General features: G+C 38.7%; 1 protein-coding gene across 1 annotated transcript in view; it reads left to right on the top strand.

Moving 5' to 3' along the window:
• LOC108442511 (cadherin-4-like) overlaps positions 1–23,717 on the top strand; it is a 530,226-nt gene that overhangs the window by 469,363 nt on the left and 37,146 nt on the right. Inside the window, 3 exon segments of the mRNA XM_037541381.1 lie at positions 4,264–4,401; positions 8,854–9,039; positions 22,119–22,372. Coding sequence (XP_037397278.1) covers positions 4,264–4,401; positions 8,854–9,039; positions 22,119–22,372 — 578 coding nt within the window.

The following is a 23,717-nucleotide window of genomic DNA, read 5'->3' as shown; positions in this document are numbered from 1 at the left end:
TTATTGTTGGAGAGTTTTGTTTGTTTGCCAGCATGAAAGACCAGCAACTTACAGCCAGTCTTACTTTTGTTGGTCATGTTTTTTTTCTCTCGAAATAACCATTGCGAGGTATCAAGTCATTTGAGACAGGGATGTCAAACAATTAAAATTATTATGCATATAATCATATTGTGTGGTTTTACGTTTGCCCTAATAGACTGCCCTCATACACTGAGGCCAGATTACTTTTTTTTTCAGAATATACAAATAAAATAAGAAAGAACAATTTATAAATCTACATTAAGCTGAGACTGGGACAAAATCGAGTCCAGTTGTTTTAGATGAGAGTGAGAGCAAATGATGTTGAGATGGAGACAATATGGAGTCCAAATGATGTTCTGATTGAGACAAGACATGACTAAGCCAGTTATGTCAAGTCCGAAATGGGACCACTTTCAAGTCCGAGATAATGTTGTGACTGAGTCCAAATGACGTCAAGACCAAGACAAGATGGAGACCAGACCAAAACCAAATGATGTTGAGATAATTATGCAAGTGGACAAAATAAGTTTCATAAAAATGTATTTATTATTAACAATTCAGTAAGATTATTTCCATTGTGTGAAGGCAGAACTAAGTATAAACTGAGTAAATGCAGTTTCCAGTTTTCATCCACAACATCCAGTGAGCAACCGTGTCTGCATGTTACGCGCAAGCAGAATTCAGACGCATGCAGATACCAAAAAAAAGATTTAATCTCAAGTGGAGGAAAATCCAGAATCAAAGTTGTAATACAGTCCAAAAAGTCAAAACACACATCCAACCAGACAGGCATCGTAGCAAAAGGGCAAAGACAGAGAATCGAGAATTGTACTAGAAAAGCAAAGGTCAACAATACACGAGAAGACAATCATAAACAATCGCTCAGAAGTTTACCAGGAAACAATACTTTGCAACAAACATATTCAAACTCAGGCTTATATACTATCTAAATAGGACATGGTACAGGTGTTGCGTGTTAGTATTCCGGGGATTGTGAGCGCTGATAGGAGCATTTAGCAGAGTCATAGGTCACGTGAGTCCCTTGTGTATCCTGGGGAATGGAGTCCTCAAATAAGTCAGAGGGATGCGTGACACTGCATGAGTGTACATATAATTTATATTATACATATAGGCAATGAGTGCAGTCATTATACAGTCAGTGGCTTATTTCCTCTGTGATTGTAGCCTCTCGCTCTCGTACTGCTACATTATGTCTGGTTAGGTTATCCATTGTTGTTCCTTGGGCACTGTCTAGTATCGTCTGCTGAAGGTGCCTTCCAATACTATATTACTGATGCACTGATGTGTCATTGTACTGATATTGCTGATGTTGTAACATCAGCGCTATGTTTTGTTAACTTTAGACCAGATGATTTTCAGTGATATATACATTCATAAAGACAGTAGCTGGAATTAACTTGGAACATCTGGCCATTTAAAATGAGCTGCTCATTTGATCAAGAGAACTGTCTACAGTGATGCTACAGAGTGCAAGCAGCAAGGATTTAATGTCAAACTATGGATAGTTCAAAGTGTCAAATTAGAAAAATATGTGAGCAATTGTTTTGCTCCGCTATGCCATAGCTGCTAACAAAGTTGTCCCCACCCTGTAACATAATGTAATTAGAGAATCCAAAGCCTTGTAAATAAGGTAAATAAAGTTAACTGTGGTGTTCCTCATGGCTCTGTTCTAGGGCCTCTGTTGTAGGAAAGGGCCATTTATGATGAAATGTAAAAGAATTTTGCATATATACACCCACACAAACATAATTACACTCTCATATTGACTACACTCATTTGGTCCACTGCAGAACAAAATACGCCAACGAAGGTAAATGCCCCCAATACATCCCCACACATATATGTCTACTATTCTGTATTATTCATGGTGGAAAGAACCTCAGCCTCCATAAAAAAGGACCTCCAAACTAACAGTGTTTTCTTTTTTTTTTTTAACGATGATTCATACCTGGAAGACCTGAAGGATATTTTGTACAGGTGGAGATGCCAGGGAGAAAGCAGATAGATACATATGCTGTTTTTATGTGTGAAAACAGCTTTTACATTACAACATACAAAACAGGCAGATACATTGTACCAGTCTAAAGTTTGGACCCTCCTAAATGTATGTTTTTCCTAATCTTAAAGATTTTAATACTTGACATTTGCTTCTATGCCAATTATAAATTAGTTTTGATGTTTATGCATGATTTGTTTTAAATGTAAAAAAGATGCAAAAAAACCCCACTTTTAATATTACACCAGTTCATTTAACTTTAAACACAAAAATGAAATAAATTGATAGCTATGTATGCCTTCATTTCCAAAACAAAAAATTTTAGATGTTTTTTGTGCTTCAAAACATAGCTAACATAGCACAGTGAATTACTGAACAAAACCTTTATTAGAAAATTATTTTGGACATTCCTGTTGGTCCATTGGTTATTCACCAAATGTAAAGCACAGCTGGCATTTTCAAATGGTTTAAAAGTAAGTAAATGAATTTGCTCTCATGTTAGAGTGATAGCAAATTCAGTTTGACTCAAGTCAGGCCATGTAGTGGTTAATTAGGACTCTGCCGAGCACGAGAACTCTTCAAACTGCTCATCAAATACAGTTTTCTTTTTTTGGTTCTTCAAGAGCTCTTTTGTAAAGAAAATGGTTTGATATAGAACTGTGAACACTTAATGAATGCTTTGCGTGATTACAGGGTTCCGGTGCATCACATGCATGTACATGGTTCTGGAATGGTTTTGGAAAGGGTTCCACACAGCACCAACCCCCCCACACACACACAAAGAACCACATAAACCACATTCCCCATCAACACAAAGAACCCTTACATGATGCAAAAGGACCCCTCAATCATAAGAAAGGGTATTGGGTGTTCATTTTCTCTACCAAAGAACCCGTAACAGCCACTTTCTTCAAGTGTGTATTGGAGATTTGAGTCACATTAGTGTTTTAGTGGCATTGATAGATGCATAACTAGAATGCATATCATTTGTTGGAAGAATGATTCAAAGTACATTAAAAACTAAAGCAGTTCTGTTTAAAGTAAGCTGTATTTTTTTAGAATAGACTAAATGCACAGAGTCATGGGCTTATTAACTCTACAGTCGCAAAAAGATGGTTCATCAAGGGCTATTCAGCATTGAAAATGGTTCCCTATAGAATATTTTATAATCTTTTTTTTCCATTTTAAAATTAGTAACAAATAACATCAAAGGTGCAGGAGGGTTACTTCGTACAATTGAAAAGAAAAAACATGTACTTACAATCCAGGGTGTTAGCTTTTAAACATACAATTACACAAAGCTCTACACTGACTACGTTAAGTTTAATTTTCACTTCTATAGTGTTGTCCTATGAAAAGATAACAAAATATTTGCAGAAATGTTAGGAGTGTACTCACTTTTGTGTGTGTGTGTGCACAGTTGCAGTTGTAGCAATCACTGAATATAAGAAAAGTATGTGTTAATTGTATATTAATTATTTCTCAATTGCAGCTCATTGAAAAAGTGCAGATAAAGTTTCAATCCATACAAAGTAGAAGAGTACGTAGATATTTTATTATATCCTTTTATTATGTTGAAAACTTATTAGAGTCTTAAAAAAGTCAAAAGGGTGAATGTATGTTTTTATTTATGTAAGTTAAATGTAAATGTAGTGGATTGCATAACTGTAATTTTGTAATAAATTTAAATACAGCAAAATAACAAATCTCTAGAGACTCTAATGGTGTTCTTTTTAAGTATATTTGTAGAAGCCTGTTTAGTTATTATGTAATTTGAAGTACACTGATGTCTCTCTCCCTCTCCTCCTTCATACAGCGAGATGTTTCTAGCTGTTCTTCAGACCAGCCAGATAACTGATGTCCATTTACTCTGCCTAGCACTTTCAGTGCAGTATTTTTCTCTTTTTGTAACTGCTGTCTCACCTATTAAAGTGAGTGATGTTACAGACAGGTGCGCTACAGCAGCAGAATAAACACACACACACACTCACACACACACCTGCAGACCTGTAAAACATTGAGGTAAATAAAATATGTCATTGTGAGTGGTGGGAGCAAAGAGAGAGGTGTAAACATATAGATTAAATGTAAGCATAAACAAATACATTACATTGTGTTGTCTCAGCAGTAAAGTGGTATTATCACGATCAGTCATTATAAAAAAGACCTTGGCAGCTCAGAGCTGATCGTACATCTGTTCGGCTGTCTGCTTCTGTTTCCTTCAGAGAGTCTCTCAGTATACGGTGATTGTGGAGGCCACAGATATGGAGGGGAACCTGAACTTTGGTCTGTCCAGCACAGCCACAGCCATCATCTCCATCACAGACGTTAACGACAATCCACCTGAATTCACTCAGAGCACGGTGAGTATGGGCCCCAGATGCACTAAAAACATCTCTATAAAGTCACCCCTGCACTCAGTCTGAGCACAGTGAGTATGGGTGGCAGATACACTATATTCACCTCTATGTAATCACACCTATACTCATTCAGAGCTCAGGGAGTATGGGTACCAGATCCACCATATTCACTCCTTGAAATCCCACCTATTCTACAAGCATGGTGAGTACAGGCGCCAGATATGTCAAATTCACTCGTACTAAATCTCATTTACACTAAGAGCACAGTTAGTAAAGATGCCAAATACACCCAATTCAATCCTATGAAATCACACCTCTAAGCGTTCAGAATATAGTGAGTACAGGCACCTGGTACCAGACAGTGAGTAAGGGTGCCAGATGCACCAATTTCAATCCTAAATATACAGTTCCTCTTCTGCAATGAGTACTAGTACCAGATTCAGCAAACTCAACTGTACAAAAAACCTTCTGTAAACCCCCCCATGCTATCCCCAGCCCTCACTGATGTCACTGGATCATGCACTGGATCACTGGATCACCCCCCTCCTTACTTATACAAATTCCACCTATGCTAACTAAGAGCACAGTGTTTATGGGTGCCAGATACACCAAAATCACCACTGTGAAGTCACACATATACTCACTCAGAGCACAGTAAGTATGGGTACTTGATACACCAAAATTCACCCCTTACAAAATCCCCCCTGAACCCAGAGTATAATGAGCATCCGTGCCAGATAAACCAAAATCACTCTTACAAAATCCCTCCTGAACTCACTCATTTGAAAAGCATTTGAATAAGGATGACAGAAACTCTCAAAGCAAACTCTCCCCTCCAACAAAATCTATGAGTGCTATGAGTATGGACAGAGAGTTTATAAAGGAGCAGTTGGTCACTGGTTGAAGTATGAATGGGAAAGCTCGTAACACTAAACAAGGCATCTGTTTGCACTTCAGTAAAAAAGAGCCTCCCCTCGTTGTCGAGATCTGCACACGCGCAGTGTATTTGTTGTGCATTACTGAGCCAAACAAACTATTTATGAGGTTTTATACGATTTTATCAGTGATTTTAAATATGTTTTCAAAACAATAATTTTACTGTCTGAGTAAAATTTTACTTTACATTCAAAGAGATGGAAGTCTGGTCTTGTATGGATGGAAATAACTGCCCAGCAGCATTGCCAGAATGGACTCCAAATGAACAGACTTTCCTATAAGGGCTTTGGCATGGATGCCATGTCAGGCAAAATCACCCCTAAACTCAAACCAAAATCCCCACTCTGAACTCATTATAAATGTGTTGATTGTGAGCCCAAGGTCGTGCAAAGTCACCCACATAGAATTACCACTATAAAGCCCCTCCTAACCTCACTGAATACCCCCAAAATTCACTCAGACATCAGTGAATACAGAAGCCAAAGTCAAACCTACAAAATTCCACAGATACACTAAAAAGCCCCTTAAAGAATCCCCTCTCGACTCACACAGAAGATATTGAGTATAGGTGCCAAATACAGCAAAATCACCTCTACAGAAACCTAGCTGAACTTATGAAGATAAGGGTAAGTAGGGTTGCCAACCACAGCAAAATTACCCCTGCAAAATCCACCATGCATCCACTGCACTCACTGTGTGCATAATGAGTACAAGCACCAGATACAGTAAATAATCACTATAAAAGTCCCATAAAGTCTCTCATAGACCAGTGAGTATGAGTGCCAGATCATGCAATATCACCCCAAAACTCACAACCCCTGCCCCTTGGTACACTGAGAAACCACAATGAGTACAAGTACTCACAAACCCCCTCCCCCTGCCCATGACACCAGCTCATGCAACCCCCCCCCCTAAATTTATACAAATACATTGAGAATGTGCTGCACATGTTATTTCCCCGTGTGTAAATACTGTATTATTGTGTGTGTCTTTGTTTTTTCTGCTTATTTCTGTTATTTTTGATAGAGGTTTGAATTAAACGGTATATAGGCTACTTCATAACAAAGTGTAGAGTTTCAGTTTACCATCCACTGCTATTTTTTGTCCTTCCGCTGTAATTTGTATTGTGTTGCCCATTACAGTTAAAGCTAAAAGAGCTCTGGCAGCCTTGTTGAACTTTTCTAACAGGCAGGCTGTGGGTCACTCTCAGGTAAATTGTTTTGGGCTTGTCTTATTGGACCCAGAGCTGTCACAAACTGTCAGAGTTAACCTGGCAACCCGGACACAGAATTAGTCTAGTGGGCCAAAGGCAAATGACAGAAACCTGCTTCAGCTGAGAGAGTGTGTGTCTGTATGTATTTATCTCCTTGTGGGGACCAAATGCCCTCAGGACAAGGAACAGGAACATTTAGTCGTTGTGGGGACATTAGGCTGCTCTCTGGGAAAATGCTTGTTCCCTCAAAAACTGCAGTTTTATTAGACAAAAAGCATGGAGGTAGAAGGATGGAGATAGAACACTGTAGAATGGAAATGGATAGAGAGGTGGTGATAGAAGGATCGAGATGCAAATGGTACAGGAAATGAGATAGAGGAATGGAGATGAAGATAGAGGGATGACATGCAGATGTAAATGGTGATTCAGATAGATGGATGGAGATAAAATAAAAGGATGGTGATGGAGACAGAGGGATGGTGATTAATAGAGGGATGGAGATAAGAGGGCTGAAGATGAAGTAGATGAAGGAAGAATGTAGATGAAAGCATGGAGATGGAGAGATAGAGATAGAGGGACAGTGTTGGAAGAATGGAAATTGAGGGACAGAGATGGACAAATGGAGTGGAGCGACAGAGATGGATGAATGGAGATGGAGGGACAAACATGGAGGAACAGAGATAGATGGATGGAGATGGAGGAACAGAGATGGAGGGATGGAGATAAAAGAATAGAGATGGAGGGACAGTAATGAAAGCATAGAGATGGAGGGATGGAGACATAGGGACAGTGTTGGAAGAATAGAAAAATTGAGGGACAGAGATGGACGAATGGAGATGGACGGATGGAGTAGAGGGACAGAGATGGATGAATGAAGATGGAGGGATAGAGTGGAGGGACAGAGATGGAGGAATGGAGATGGAGGGACAGAGATGGAATGATTGGGATGAAAATGCTATAGAGGGTTGGGGACAGAGGTGGAGGAATGGAAATGGAGGAACAGAGATGGAGAGATGGTGATGTAGGGGCAGAGAGGGATGGAGATTGAGGAACAGAGATGGGGGAATGGAGATGGAGGGGCAGAGATAGATTGGTATAGATGAGGGACAGAGATGGAGTAACAGATAAAGGGATGGAGATGGAAATGCTATAGAGGGTTGGGGACAGAGGAGGAGGAATGGAAATGGAGGAACAGAGATGGAGGGATGGTGATGTAGGGACAGAGATGGAGGAACAGAGATGGATGGATGGAGATGGAGGAACAGAGATGGAGGAATGGAGATGGAGGAACAGAGATATATTGGTATAGATGAGGGACAGAGATGGAGGAACAGATGGAGGGATGGAGATGGAAATGCTATAGAGGGTTGGGGAGAGAGGTGGAGGAATAGAAATGGAGGAACAGAGATGGAGGGATGGTGATGTAGGGACAGAGATGGAGGAACAGAGATGGACAGATGGAGATGGAGGAATGGAGATGGAGGAACAGAGATATATTGGTATAGATGAGGGACAGAGATGGAGGAACAGATGGAGGAACAGATGGAGGGATGGAGATGGAAATGCTATAGAGGGTTGGGGATAGAGATGAAGGAATGGAGATGGAGGGATGGAGATGGAGGGACAGATAGATTGGTATAGATGAGGGACAGAGATGGAAATGATGATAGAGTGATGTGGATGGAGATGAAAGTACAGATGTAGATAGAGTGAGATGGGGATGGAGATGGTAGGATGGGGTGAGGGGATGGATAAAGAAGAACATCAGACATTAAATATATCGTGGCTGACTGTGTTCAGAGTGAAGACTGTTGTGTTGTGATGGATTGTTGAGAATAAATACATTTTATTCTCTCTCCCTGTTTCTGTCTTTCTCTGTCTGTTTTTCTCACTCTCACTTATCAGGACAATGCAGATGTTTTTGTGTGTGTTTTTTCTTGAGAATGAGAAACAAAGAGAGGTTGGGACAGAGAGAGAGAGACAGAGAGAGAGAGAGACAGAGCACATCTTCAAACCACTTTAGTTGGTTTTATTTATATAATCTTTATTCGACTATTTCTCTTTTGCATAATCTTTTTTCATTTCCAGTCAATACAAATTATAAATTTTTCAGCATCAAAAAAACTTTGAAGTGCCATTTCGAAATGTACTGTGGGTTGCTTTCTTTATTCTGAATACATATTGACTTTTACAGTGTTTGTGAGGAAGCCTAATAATGTTTTGAAAAGGTCAATCATAATTTTAAATCTTAAACATAATATACAATTTATGTTCTTTTTGTATTTTATTGTATTATCTTTCTGTAGTTTTCGGGAGAGGTGCTGGAGAACAGTGTAAACGTAGTGGTTGCTAATCTGACAGTGATGGATAAGGACGAGCCTCGGACACCAAACTGGAATGCTGTTTACCGAATAGTGAGTGGAGACAATGGCCGACACTTCACCATCCGGACTAATCCAGAAACTAATGACGGCATGGTCACTGTGGTCAAGGTAATAAATATTTTTTTAGAAAAATGCTCTATAATGTTCATGTGATCCACACAGTCATTCTGACAGACTGTAATACACTACACAGGAAGTGTAGGACGCAATATGACTTCTATTGTTTTGGTGCACCTTAAAACTGCACTACGTAACATTTGGGCATTTGGAGACAACTCTGTTGGAAATGTGCAATTTCACACAGTATGAACTTTTTCTAATGTGAGTTGTGGTTTGTATCCCTTCCCCAAGCAGGTTAATCTCAGGCATTAAAGAAACATACTCTCTTTTTGTCCTAACTTGATATTTGACAGGTCAAGAAAGAATATTTCACAAATTCTGATTACAAAAGCAAATAAAGTCTTAATTTATGAATCTTACAGCATCTTATCTCAAGTTAGGAAATCTTAATGTATTTGATTAAATTCTGCAATCAATTGTCATGTCTGTTACCAAGAAACGTCTTTTTTAGCATGTGTGTGTGATGTTAATCATGTAAAGATGTATGACATGGTGTGAAAATCTCCCAAAACGATGGCTTTGACTTTTAAATTATTTTAGGCTTTACAGGGCAACTTCCAAATGGACACGTTTGCCATATATTAGCTTGTTAAAGATAAAAATAATAGTTTGTGTCCATCCTGTTTAAAAGCACTTTGATATGAACAAAGACCATTTGTTTTATATATATATATATGTGTGTGTGCGTGTGTGTGTGTGTGTGTGTGTGTGTGTGTGTGTATTTTTGATGCACTAAATGTATTTAGTTAGCTTCCTTGCTATACATGTATGCGTCAGTGTGCTTGTAATGCTGTTTTAGTGTGTTTGCTTTCACTTTATGGTCCCATTTCTCTTTATTTAGTTGCTTTATTGCCATCACAAACTCGCACATACACAGCACCGCTCACAGATAGCTAAAGACCACAGCAACAAATTGAATATTGATTTCTCGTTTGCAGCCGTGTTGCTTTTTATTCACCCATCATGTTTTTTTCCTGACTTAAACGGATATTTCACAGCAGCGCCATCACTTCCTGCTCAATTCAGCCTCGCAGTCTAGAAAGCAGAGCTTTATCTGCTCTTTCCCTTCAGCCTGGGAATAAAGGTGAAACAGTCTCAGAGCCGCTGCAACACCTCTTTTGGCGGAGTGTGAAAAGCATAGCGGAAAGTTTTAAATTGGTTTTGGTGTTGGAGCCGTGCAGTTTCTGCCCATGAACGTGTGGAGCTTATTAGTGTTTTGTGTGGATTGCTGTTTCGGGCAACTGTTGTAATCACGCTGGTAAACAGCTTCGCTTGTGAACTCCTCCTGTTTCTTCTACTCATGCCAGTCACCTTATCAGAAACTCCTACCTTCAAGCTCCACCTTGCTGGTGTAGATATGGAGACTATTGAACTGTTCTTGGCAATGTTTTTACAATAGACTCAACCTTTTGATTATTAATTGATTAATTGATGTTGTCTTTAGTATTTTACTCTCTTAAAAATATGGTTAAAAATACAGTTCTTTAGTACAGAAAATGTTCTTTGCACCATGAAATGGTTCTTCAGATTGTTGGAGAATGTACTGTATATGGTTCAGTATAGAAACATTTTGAAAATCATTGTATATAGCACCCAAATAGGTCCCTCTATTGTTGTGATGTCAAGCTTGTAACAACAGAAGAACCCTTTTCTGTGCTATTTAGAAGGTTCTATATTAAACATCTACAGCACATTCTTCATCAATCTGAAGAACTCTTTCATGATGCAAGTCGTGTAAATAGTTCTCTGTGTTTATGGTTCTGTATAGAAACCTTTTCTTTAACAAAGAACCTGTGAAGATTCATTTTCCTTAAGAGTGCATACTATTAGTTCATTGTAACATGTTTTTAATGTTTTAGTGTTATGAGTCAATACTAAAAGAGACACTGATTAGATGGTTTGTGCCAGTTTAGTGACCAGTTCTACTAAGGACTGACTTCTATACAAATGAACAGTTGTGCTTATAGAATTTTTTGTATGGAAAGCCATTTCTAACAGGTTTCTGCTGCAGTATGACCACTTTTTACAAAATGCTCTTACTTAACATAACTTAATGATGTTAAGTAAGACTTAATGACTTAATGACTTAATATATTAAAATGAGTTATGTGATAAAATGATTGTCAAAATAATGACTAATTTTCTTGAGCTTGTCAATAAAGTGGATACTAATGGCTGCGCAGACTAGTCGACTAGTTGACTTGCTGATGGTGCTTTAAGCATGTCAACTAGACTCCGAGACCTCAGAGAAGTCCACAGATGAAGAGCCTGGTGATTTCTTTAAGATTAGCAATGTGATCCAGGGCTTGCTGGAAAGTGGCTGTCACAACATCAATCCAACATAAGCTACAGTGCTTCAAAGATCAGACATTGAAGATCATTTTCTGTAGTTTCCCAAAGACTAGAATAAGAAGTCAGTTGTGGTTGGAGAGAGGGCAAAACGGCGTATAATCCTGTAAAGTTTGAAGTTGGTTACTCTTATTTTGGTCAAAATACGGTTCTCTAAATTTTTCTGGTTCTCCAGACCTCCACCATGGGTCAAAGTCTTGGCAAGGCCACCTAAGTTGGATACAAATTTGTGACATTCTGGTGTCCATATCTTTGGTTTCCAGAAGGCAAGCAGTGCGATCCAAGGCTCTTTGGAAAGGGCACACCACTGACCTGTGCAGTTTGGCTTTAGCAGAGATTTTTAAATTTGGAATTTTTAGTTAAGTTGCTTAAGTTTTTAAAAGTGCACTGGATTCCCTTCTCCTGTGGTTGTGCCATTCATTATGTCGTAATAATAATAATAATAATAAAATGATTTTTTTTTAAACCTAAAAGGCCAATTTTGATACTCTGCTGCCAGAAATGGTGGACAGCACCAAAAAAGTCATTTGCATGATTAAAGGGTTCTTTGCATCAAGGGTTCATGAATGTATTATAGACAGTTCTATATAGAACCTTTTTGTAAAGGACACTATATAACACCAAAAAAGGTTCTGCTATAGTTACAATGTCAAGCTTGTTACAATGAGGTAACCCTTTTTGGTGCTATATAGAAACCTTATCCAAAAAGTTCTATGTAGAACCATGTAGAACACATCCTCAATCAATTTTACCTTGCAAAGAACCATTCAATCATGCAAAACTGTTCATGGTTCTAAACAGAACCAATTTCTTTATTAAAGAAGCCTTGAAGAAACATCGTTTTAAGTGTGTATGTAATTAAGTAGTTCTTAAAATGGGTTAGTGATGGCAGAAAACATTAAGAAATATTTTTCTAAGCCGCTTCTCCTTCTGGGTCGTGGGGGAGCTGGAGCCTATCTCAGCTGTCATCGGGCGGAAGGCAGAATACACCCTGGACAGATTGTCAGTTAATCACAGGGCAGACAGACAGACATACACATTCATTCATACATTCACTTTACCATGTCTTTGGACTGTGGGAGGAAACCCACGCAGACACGGGGAGAACATGCGTCTCCATCAGTACCAATCTTTCTCTGACACCCAGATGGTCATTTTAAGTGCAAAAGAGAACTTGTGGCTGATCTAATGGCATTATTGGTTAACGCTACTGTCACTAACTAGAAACTGTTTTCCTACCAATGCTAAAGCTTCAATCTTGACACTCTAAAGAACACCACAAAGAACACCTTATGCTTTCACTCACAGGTTTCTACAATTTGAGTGAAAGTGTAAGCTCTGTGTTTCTAATAAAGAGAACAGTGAGTGTGAAGGAATTCACTGCAGTGTGAAATAATCATTAGAACACTGACCACACACACACACACACACACACACACACACACTCCTGCCGGTTTCTAACAGTAGCATTTTGAAATGGCAATAACGATTGTTCTGATTCCCCAGAGCTCTAAACCTTTACCAACGGCATTTTCCTTTCGCTTTCCTCTCCTCCGTTCATTATTTTTACACGACCGGATCCTCGTCCTCCTCTCCACCTTCCTCTCATCCTCCCTGTGCTCAAACACAGTGTAACATAGAGCAAAACCCCAGAGACTTTATCAACACACACTCAAATGAAAGGCAATGCCCCCTGGGGACTGGAAGAGGAACAAAACCAGTGTTGTGTGTAGCAAGAATCAAAACACAAAAACTATGATAAAAAAACAAAGGAGAGGGCAAAAATGAACAATAGAGTTTGTCTTTGTAGGTGCGTGTGTATGTTCAATACAGCTACAATGCAAGGAAAACATCATTCTAATTCAATTTTTTCTCTTTTAACAATTTGATCTTTTGCTGTAGAAAGGCAACACTTATCTCCAAAATGGTCATTGTGCCCTGCTGACAATGGCAATGCATTTTTATATACCTGATCAAGTGCAAATGCATTTTTCTTCCTTCTTCCCTCTGTTTGTCACTGGTGGGTAATGTGGTAATTCTTATGGAAATGAAGGAACTATATAAAACATATATGAGTCAGTTGTTTATTTGTTGTAATGTATAATGGAAATAAAAATGAAATATAGACTTATGCTTTTTAAGTCATTTTCAGATTAATTTGCATCAATCATGCACACAGGTCAGCAACTAGCTACCTTAGCCAATAATCTCAAAGCTCTGTACGATTTAAACTTCGATTACGATAATCGATTATGTCATTAACAAAGCCCCCTGCCATTCTGTATTCTGTTAGAACATGTCTCATCATCTTTACTGTACACACAGCCCTGAAAGTGGATAAAAACAAAAAAATACACCAGAATGACCACAAAAAAGATTAAACGATATGTGGACCTTAGATGCATCTCCAGGAAATACTACAGAAAGAAGATCAGTAAAGCACACTGGCACTAGACTCTGGAGCAGTGAAAACGCATTCTGTGGAGTGACAAATCACACTTTTCTATGTGACAATCTGATAGACGAGTCTGGGTTTGGCGAATCCCGGGAGAATGTAACCTGCCTGACTGCACTGTGCCAACTGTAAAGTTTGGTGGAGGAGGAATGATGCTATGGGGTTATTTTTCAGGGGTTTGTCTAGACTCCTTAGTTCCAGCGAAGTGAAATCTTAATGCTTCAGCTGTCCAAGATATTTTGGACAGTTTGGACTATGCTTCCAATTTTGTGGGAACAGTTTGGGGAAGAACGTTTTCTGTTCCAGCATGTCTGAGCCCCAGTACAGAAAGCCATGTCCATAAAGGCATGATTGGATGAATTTGGTGTGGAAGAACTTGACTGGCCCTCACAGAGCCCTGACCTCAACCCATTTAAACACCTTTGGGAATGGAGATTATGAGCCAGGCCCTCTTGTCCAACATCAGTGTCTGACCTCACAAATGCTCTTCTGGATGAACAGACATTCCCACAGACACATTCCAAAATCTTGTAGAAAGCTTCCAGAAAAGTGGAAGCTGTTAGAGCTGCATAGGAGGGACCAACTCCATATTAATGCCTATAGATTTAGAATTTGATTCATAAAGGTTTCTGTAGGTATAATGAGTAGGCGTATGTATAAGTCTCAAATCAGCTACATATTCATGAGCTTCTCATTTAAATTTTTTGTTCTTCCTTAAAAGCAGCTGCAGCCACACTGAAGTGCCTTAAATGTAGAATAAATTTCAAAAAAGAAGTTGGTAAATACGAAGCCAACATCAGCTTACATCAATAATTGTATTCATTTACCTCAATAAATTTATTAATTCACTTCAATAAATGCATTAATCTACCTCAGTAAATGCTCCTTAATCAACAAACCGATCAAACTTCCTCTTGGAGGTGTTTAATGAGCAGCTAACAAGCAGCTGTTGAATGCATGTCACTGGCTGATCTAATGCGGCATCCCAAACCGCAGACCCCTGTATTTCACATACTGCACTAATGAGGGCACTTCTAATGGAATATTTGTTCTACTTTTATAGACTATTTAGAGCTTTGGGATGATGCCAGAAATCTCAGCCATTTAGATTCCAGCTTTCATTTGTTATCACTACAGCAACAAATCAAATAAAATCAAGGCAATATGAGATAAAATGAGATGGAAATATATTGTGAAATACATTTTAGTGTTTGGAATGTATTCTGGCATGGACTGTAACGTATTTGACATGTATTTCAAATGTAATCTTTCCATATTTTATACCATATGGCTGTTGGGACAAGGGTTTGAAAGATCATGGATTCAAAGCAGAGAAAGACAGCTGCTATTTCCCGTCTTTCCCACCAAAGAAAGTTTTAAGTTTAATGTTTGTGACTTGAATGCCAGTCTGCTCTTGCCTGATTGGCTTAATGAAAAGCAGCGATCACTCTAATTTGCATAAGGTTGAAATGTGCTGAAATCTGCTGCCTATTGAAATGAATAGGATGCAGCGAGTGTACCGTACATGTGGAGGAGGCTTTGGTGTTCCTCAACAGCTGCTACAGACTCACAGACAATCAAGCAGCTCCCGTCTCCTCCTCACTATCATTCTTGTCACTTCCAATTCGGCTTCATCTCCAGCATGTAAGAAAGTGTGTGTGTGTGTGTGTGTGTGTGTGTGTGTGTGTGTGTGTGTGTGTGTGTGTGTGTGTGTGTGTGTGTGCGTGGGTGTGCTTTTTGCAACAGCTCTCTGTCACTACTGATCAATGGTGAACCGCTAACACACACACAAAAACAAGCTCATTTGCAAACTGGATCACCCATCCAGGTGTTTACATAAAATACATAAAATACAGTTTAATGATAAAGATAACTGTTCCTTCATTTTGACATAATTGGCACACTAGAGACTTTCAGCAGTTATAGCAACAGGTAAAAACATGTGCTGGTCTGCGATTGCATGAATTTGACTCCTGTCAGCCTTCTCTGCTCTTCCACCAAAGCAGTAAGGTCATGCTTCTATTATGTACAAGTAGAAGAAGCACTTTTTCTTCTACAAGTTTGGTATGAAATGTCCAAAGTCACTGGTTAACACTCTCCGTAAACTCACCTGTGTATCAAATTCTCTATTTCTTTATCTGTTTCTGTAGCTTTGAGATAATACAGCTCAGAAATACAGTTCAAACATTTCCTAAATCTGTAGAGTTGCTCTTCCATTCCATCTTATCACAAGATTCACTCACATCTGGAGTTATGAGGATATGAAGGAGCTGAGAACATCTGCCTCTTACCCTGTGGAACTGGTGGATTCATGTGTCCGTCTACATTCTGTGTGAAACTGACCAATGTACACTTAGTGAGGAAATCACTAAGGACTGACCATCACACCAGCAACCCTTCATTTTCCATTCAGTCCACATCAGAGTGAAATAGCATACAGAGAGCTGCTGAAGTTGCTGCAGCGGGTTTGGAAAGTAGTGATGAAGATAACAGAGCATTTAAATATGAAACACATAAATATCTTTCATGAAGAGCCTTTAAAGGAGAATTTAAGAAGATATGCACAAGTTGTAAGAATGAACTCAAAGCTCAGATGATTAATTTAGTTGAATTATCCATCCCCATCCATCCATCCATTTTCTAAGCCGCTTCTCCGTAAGGGTCGCAGGGGAGTGCTGGAGCCTATCCCAGCAGTTATTTGAATTATCCATTTTTTTTAAATATTTCCTCAGGTGAGAAAGGACTTTCGTGCAACTAATATGAGTTGCCCGCAGCGTAATTTCTGTGAAACTTGACAGTTGTAACGCCGGGGAGCGGATGCATGTGCAGGTCCAGGGTCAGAGAGCCAACACAGATAGAACAAGGGATAGACATAACAAAAAGGAATACAGACTAAACAATAACAGAGACTAGGAAATATAATGGAGAACAGAAGAACAAACATCAAGCAATACCATACAAAGACCAAACAAAGACCAGCAAACTAACATTGGAAAACACAGGACTTAAATACAAGGAAACAACAAGGGTAAACAGCACATAGGTGGATAACACAGGTGAGAACAATCAAGGGTGGAGTCAAGAAACAAGGGGGCAGGAAAGGGAAGAATCAAAACAAAAAAAGCAAAACAAAAGCACAAGAAGGACTGGGAAAGGCCAATTGTAACAACAGTTAAAGCAGTTAAAAAAACAAAGTTGCACACAACACATTCATTCAGTTAGCTAAACTAGCAGCTCATAAAAAAGTTCCTCAATGGTTCTTTAGTAAAGACAATGGTTCTATATAACCATAAACACTCAAAAAACATGTGCATGCTTCAAGGGTTCTTTGCATGGTGATGTGGTTTTTAGATGGAGAATGTGTGGTGTGTGGTTCTGTGTAGAACATTTTTCAAATGGGTTTTGCTGTTGTTACAATGTCAGGCTTGTAACATTAGAAGACCCAATTTTGGTGCTATGTATAATTTATACATTTTCAAAAAGGTGGTCATATGCTGAACTATATACAACACATTCTCCATCAGTCTGAGGAACTTTAAATTTAAATCAAATAAGAAAATGACACAGATCATATTAAACAGATAAACACCACATTTTCTGTATTTTACAGAAGGTGTTTCAGAAGGTCAGTATCTGCAGACCTAATATCATAAGAAGACAGACATTCAGGAGCTTTAAGGTCCTTTAAAAAGCAGCAGCAGAGCTTTAAAATATCTCCTAAAAGATCCAGGCAGTCAGTGCAGTGTGTAAATAGGGGTGATGTGAGCTGTAGAGGATGGATTGTTACAGTGATCAACTCTGCTGAACACACGCCCCAACAAGTTTCTCTGTGTCGCTCCAAGAGAAAAAAGACCAAACTTTAGTGATATTTCTCTCATGATAAAAAGCTTCTTTAGTGACTGTGTTTACATGCAGGATAGAACAGAGCTCAGAGTCTAAGATCATACCCAGGTTTTCTTAATTCAGGTATATATAAGGGGGGCAGTCGTGGGCTGGAGGTTAGGGAACTGGCTCTGTGACCAGAAGGTTGCCAGTTCGATCCCCAGGGCCGACAGTCCATGACTGAGATGTCCTCGAGCAAGACACCTAACACCTAATTGCTCCCAGGCACTGTGCATAGGGCTGCCCACTGCTGTGTGTGTGTGTGTGTAGTGTTTCACTTCACAGATGGGTTAAATGCAGAGGTGGAATTTCCCCATTTGTGGGATTAAAAAAGTATCACTTAAAGCTAAAGAACATAACTCCTCACAAAGCTTCTTGCTGATGCCTAGCATGGTGAGAGATATTAAATGCTGTGTTTCATTCAGTTTATACAAGTAGAGTTTAAAATGAACTTCAACCTGGCATTTATTTTTATTCCTTATCAGCATTATATGTATAGCGGGATGCTAACATTAATGCTACTGAGTGCTGATTGGTTAGCTTTATTGCTACTGAGTGCTGATTGGTCAGCATTACTGCTAATGAATGCTGAGAGGTTAGCGAGAGGTGCAGCTCATTGGCTGTTCATGCTCACTGATGTCATGAATGTACATGAGGCGCTGTTTTAAACTCCTATAACTCGGGTTTAAATGCTCTTAAAAATATAATGTTTAAATGTTCAAATGTTTTGCTTTTCTGTGTTCATGAAATGAATGTATTCTTTTTTTAGTATGGCCTTTTAGTGGTGTATATAATGCATCCAGTGAGCAGTGGTCTTCACTGTGGAACATTTACATAAGCTGCTAGCCCCTTCTTCAACAGACACACACACACACACACACACACACACACAAACTGTTTAAATACTGTCATTAAAACAATGCTGTAACCCCCCCCCAACACACACACACACACACACGCAGACAAGCTTTTCCATTTGCATCTAGGCTTATTGGGTGAACGATGCCACTTGTGTTTTTCGACTGAACTCGTCTTCATTAAACCGACGCTGAGCTGTCGCTTTCATTCATGCCTCACTGCCACCTTCTCCCCGAGGTAACCACAGCAACGGTGACCTCTGACCCCTCTAGACGAGAGAACACAAGATAGGTCCGTGGCAGAAAGCGTGAATCTTTTAAACACTGTCAACACTGCTCAGCATACAAGCTGCAATTACAGGTGAAGGAGCGCGGCCCCCATCAGAGATTAATCCGGCCCGCCAATGCAGATGTCCTGCTGGAGCTCTGCATTATTTAACATGGCAGGATGAAGAAGAAAACAGGACTTCACACATAGGAAACTTTGAAAAACGCAATTTTCTCCTTCACAGAATATGTTCAGTGTCTAAAGTTTTAATGCTGGAACTGAACACATTTGCCTCAAAGCAAGTAGAAATGTTTAGTATCTCTATTTTTCTTCTAAGTTTGCTCAAGTTTTAATACTGGAACCGAAAGGCTAACAAACTAACAAGCAGTGTAAGCTTTTACCCCACCACTAAACATGGTGCTAACTGTAACACATTTGCCTCAAAGCATGTAGAGTTGATCAGTAACATCTAATAGACTTGATGGTGTTTTTTGACACTGTGTTAAACACTGTTATGTATAAACACGGAGTGAAGTATGTTAGCCTAAGGCAAGAAACAGCAGCTGTAGCATCTTTAAGCCTGAATTTTGTACTTTTCTTATAGCTTTTAATGATTTAGTATTTTTAAAGATAAAGTAATTTGCATAATTATAAACTATCGCTTTGAAGAATCAGTACCCAACTGGAAACAGGACCCTTGAAGAACATCTTTTTTTAAGAGTATACGTAGTGTTGCTTTAAATAGCTTTAAATATAATTCTCTCACAAAATTTTGCGCAGTACTGTATGTATGGTACATGAGTACCATCAGTAATTTGGTGGGTTCCTCTCTGTATCTGTGCTGGTGGTCTCCGTCATGTTGATATCTGTTATACTTAGATCTCTGGATCACAGTGTAATTAAGTAGCTGTGATTAGTCACAAAGTTCTGTGGTTGTTTTGTTAGCTGGAATAAAATGACCAGCTTGTTGAAGTATGGTGTCTGTTCATCTATTATGATTCCACTGTGGTCCAAGTGTTGCAGCAAGCTGGAGTGAAGACTGTGTTCTCCACAGAATTCCCTGCAGAGATCATTTTCTTGGTTGCTGTCAGAAATCTCAGGCACAGGCACAATCAAGAAACAACTCGCTCTATCAGTAATGATATACTTCCCCTCTGAGGACTTTCTCTTTCTTGCTCTCTATTTCTCTTTTCCTCCGATTTGCACTCAGAGCACTTTTGCCCTGGCAAACTTGGGATAATCATAGGATCATATCTATAATAACCACTTATTTCATCCAACTTCTTTTGTTGTGTGAATTTCTTAAATGTCTTACCGCCAGTACGTAACCATGTCAAGGCAATGGTTAAGAAAATGTATGTTGGCCCAATTTAGTCTTGAAGTGTAGAATTATCACCATCACTTTACTACACTTTTAAACAAAGGTCTAAATATTTATGCACCACTACTGTGCCAAAGTGGAAGTAAACTGAGTACAAGTTATTTGTTTATCACCTTTATTTGCTTTACCTTTTTTACAGCTTTCATTTTTTTCTGGAGATTCACTTTCAGTTTCTCAAAGAATCTGCAGACACACCTCTAAAGTTCAGTCTTAGAAGCTGGTTCATAATTTTCGGAAGTAATCAAACACATTCAGTGACGTTGAGGTCTAGACTCTGGCGTGGTCAGTCCATTGTTCAGCTTCTTTGTTTGATGTATCCCTTTTCTCAATGAGGTTCTTCTTGATGAGTCGTCCTCTAGTAGCAGAAGGATGGACAGAAACACCTGTGGATGTTTTCAGGTCTGATTCACTTCTCCTCTCAAAGAGGAAAGCTTTAAGTGCTGTTTATCTGATGGGGGCAGTTTTGATGTCTACCAGGTCTTCCAAGTGGTTGTTAGGAGTCACATTAGAAGTTATAGTAGATTTTAACCCCAGTTTTGGAAACCCCTGTTTTTTTTTCTTCAATTAAATTCTCCTTCCAATTGACATTCTTCTTCTTTACACTCTTAAAAAGATGGTTCTTTAAGGGTTCTTCAGTAATTCTTCAGACAATGGTTCTGGATAGAACTAGGTACTGTCCAAGGACGTATTGTATGCTTAAAGGCTTCTTTGCATTGCAAAATTGTTCTTTACATTGATGAAGAGTGTGTTGTACATGGTTCTATATAGGACCAAAAAGGGTTCTGCTATTGTGATGATGACAAGGTTGTAACAATAGCAGAATGCTGTTTGGTGCTATATAGAACCCCCTTTCAAAAAGGTACTATAACTACTGCTATAACTATCTACTTCACCATGCAAATAACCGTTTATGCATGAAATGGTTCTTTGAGTGTTCAAGGTTCTATATAGAACCATTGTGTTTAATAAAGAACCCTTGACAAACCATCTTTTTGAAGCGTGTATGCTAATCTACTCAGAAATATCCCATGAAAAATCAATAATTTGTACTTAATGGCTTTTTGACTGTTTAAATAAATGTAGAGGTGTCACTAACTTTTGCACAGCGCTGAAGTTTCATGTAGTTTTGATGTCATTTTCATGAAGTAACATGACAAAAAAGTAGTTTTTTTAATGTATACAATGACTTTTCATGATGTTCAAATCATAATGAAGTATTTTCAACTTACAATATGATATGACCTTATTTCTAGACATTTTTTTTGTTTTCAGTAATTTAATGTAGTAAAAATATCTGGCAGATCATTTTGCTTGTTTTAAGAAATGTGCTTCAAACCAGCAAAATGATCTGCGAGTATAGTGAGATGATTCTACTTAATAAAATGATCTAAAACAATTGAAAAGTGTTTAGAAATGAGCTACATAATCTTATTAGTAATTAGTAATGTTAAATATATTGACTAGTTTTAAGATCATTTCATGTGACAGTGCCATTGATTGCAGTGTATTTTACTAGCAATCCAGGTTAATTACATTTCTCTTCCCATAAGCCCCCTACTGAAGTCTAATTTGCACTCTATTCTTAATGCACTTTACTCTTAATAAAACTTTGATTTTGCTTTAAATCCATGTTATGTTTTCATTCTACTTTGTGTACTTTATACTTTTGTTTTAGCTATATTTAACATTTTTTATCTTGTATTGTTTTTCACTCTTAAGTACTTTGTCTTTATTTTTGCTGTTATTTATGTAAAGTACATTGAATTGCCTTTTTTGTATGAATATGCACTGTATGAATAAAATTGTCTTGCCTTTACTGAAGGTCCAATAAAGAGGCAAGAAAAGTCAACCTTCTCTCTCTCTCTGTCTCTGTAGCCAGTAGATTTTGAGATGAATCGAGCCTTCATGCTGACAGTGGTGGTGTCCAATCAGGCTCCGTTGGCTGAGGGGGTCCAAGCGTCTCTTCAGTACACTGCCGGTGTCACCATCTCAGTGAAAGACATTAACGAGGCACCTGTTTTCCCCGATAACCCAAAAATGGTGCGGTTTGAAGAAGGTGTTCCAGCCGGGACCATCATCACCACATTCGCAGCCAAAGACCCTGATACCTTCATGCAGCAGAGCATACGGTAATCACAATACCAATACCTACATTTAGAGTCAGTTATTCATTAACCCTAATGAGAAACTGTAGAACAGACTCAGTTTATATCACAATACCTACATTTAGAGTCAGTTATTCATTCAACCTAATGAGAAACTGTAGAACATGATTTGTTTACTTTCAACTGTTCTGAGCAAGGGTCCATTTGTTTTTGCCTTTTGCCTCTAAGGTACTCTAAAACATGTTTGCCCACAGCCATGTATGTAATGTACTGCTGCTCTCTGTGTTGACATGGTCAATACTCATAAGGAGCCACTGTTTGGCATCATTTTACCTGCAAGCACTGTTGTTTGTCCAAGAAGCCAGTTGATGTAAAAACAGTGCTGACCAGTGACTCAGTAACACAGGTCCAAGTGTGTTTTATCATGACCTCAAGAGTCTAGCAGTAAAAATAAAGCTGTACATAAAACATAACCAGCCCAACCATCAGACCGACACATAAAAACCCACATATAGTGGCAAAGGATATTTTTTTTTCTTTCTTTTGTTGTCAAACACAAAGGCATTTCTTTGATGTAGAGAAAGTAAAACTCTGGGGTGAGCTATAAAACCCAAAACAATCCAGAAATAAAAGTTTACTTACTAACCCAAAGAGGAAATAAAGCAAACAAGTGAATATACCTGAATAAACAAGAGAAAGAGTTAGATATGAAATAAGATACCCACACCCGATACAATGGTTAATATCAAGTATAAAGGAGCACACCTATTTCCTATTGGCAACCAGCAGCATATATCTATAACTCATATAGGCCATTTTGCAGAGACAGGAATCACTTTGGTTCAGTTCAGATTGATTCAGACTGATTTGGTTAGTTTGGTTTTGTTTGGGGTCAGGTTCGATTTGGTCTGGTTCTGGTAGGTTTGCTCTGTTTGAATTGTTACAGTTTGGTTAAAGTTTTCACTTTGGTTGAGTTTGGTTTAGTTTGTGTTGGGTTTGAGCTGAGTTTGGGTTATGTTTGGGTTAAATCTGGGTTGTATTTGGTTTGGGTTGCATTTAGGTTAGGTTTGGGTTGAATTTGTGTTAGGTGTGGATTGAATTTGCATTAGATTTAGGTTAGTTTTGGGTTGGGTTTGGATTAGATTTGGGTTAGGTTTGGGTTAGCTTCGGGTTGAGAAATGATAAAGTTAAGTTTGAGTTTGAGGTTTAGGTTGAGTTTGGGATGGGTTTGATTTAGCTTTGGGTTGGGGTTGGGTTTGGGTTTGGGTTAGGATTGGGTTGGGTTTGGGTTGGGTTTGACTTAGGTTTTGGTTGGATATGGGTTGGGTTTGAGTGTGGGATAGGTTTGACTTAGGATTGAGTTGGAATT

Source organism: Pygocentrus nattereri, chromosome 9, assembly GCF_015220715.1.
Source record: "Pygocentrus nattereri isolate fPygNat1 chromosome 9, fPygNat1.pri, whole genome shotgun sequence".
Lineage (NCBI taxonomy): Eukaryota > Metazoa > Chordata > Actinopteri > Characiformes > Serrasalmidae > Pygocentrus > Pygocentrus nattereri.
Note: the sequence above shows the minus strand (reverse complement) of the source record. Positions and strands in the feature narration are given on the sequence as shown.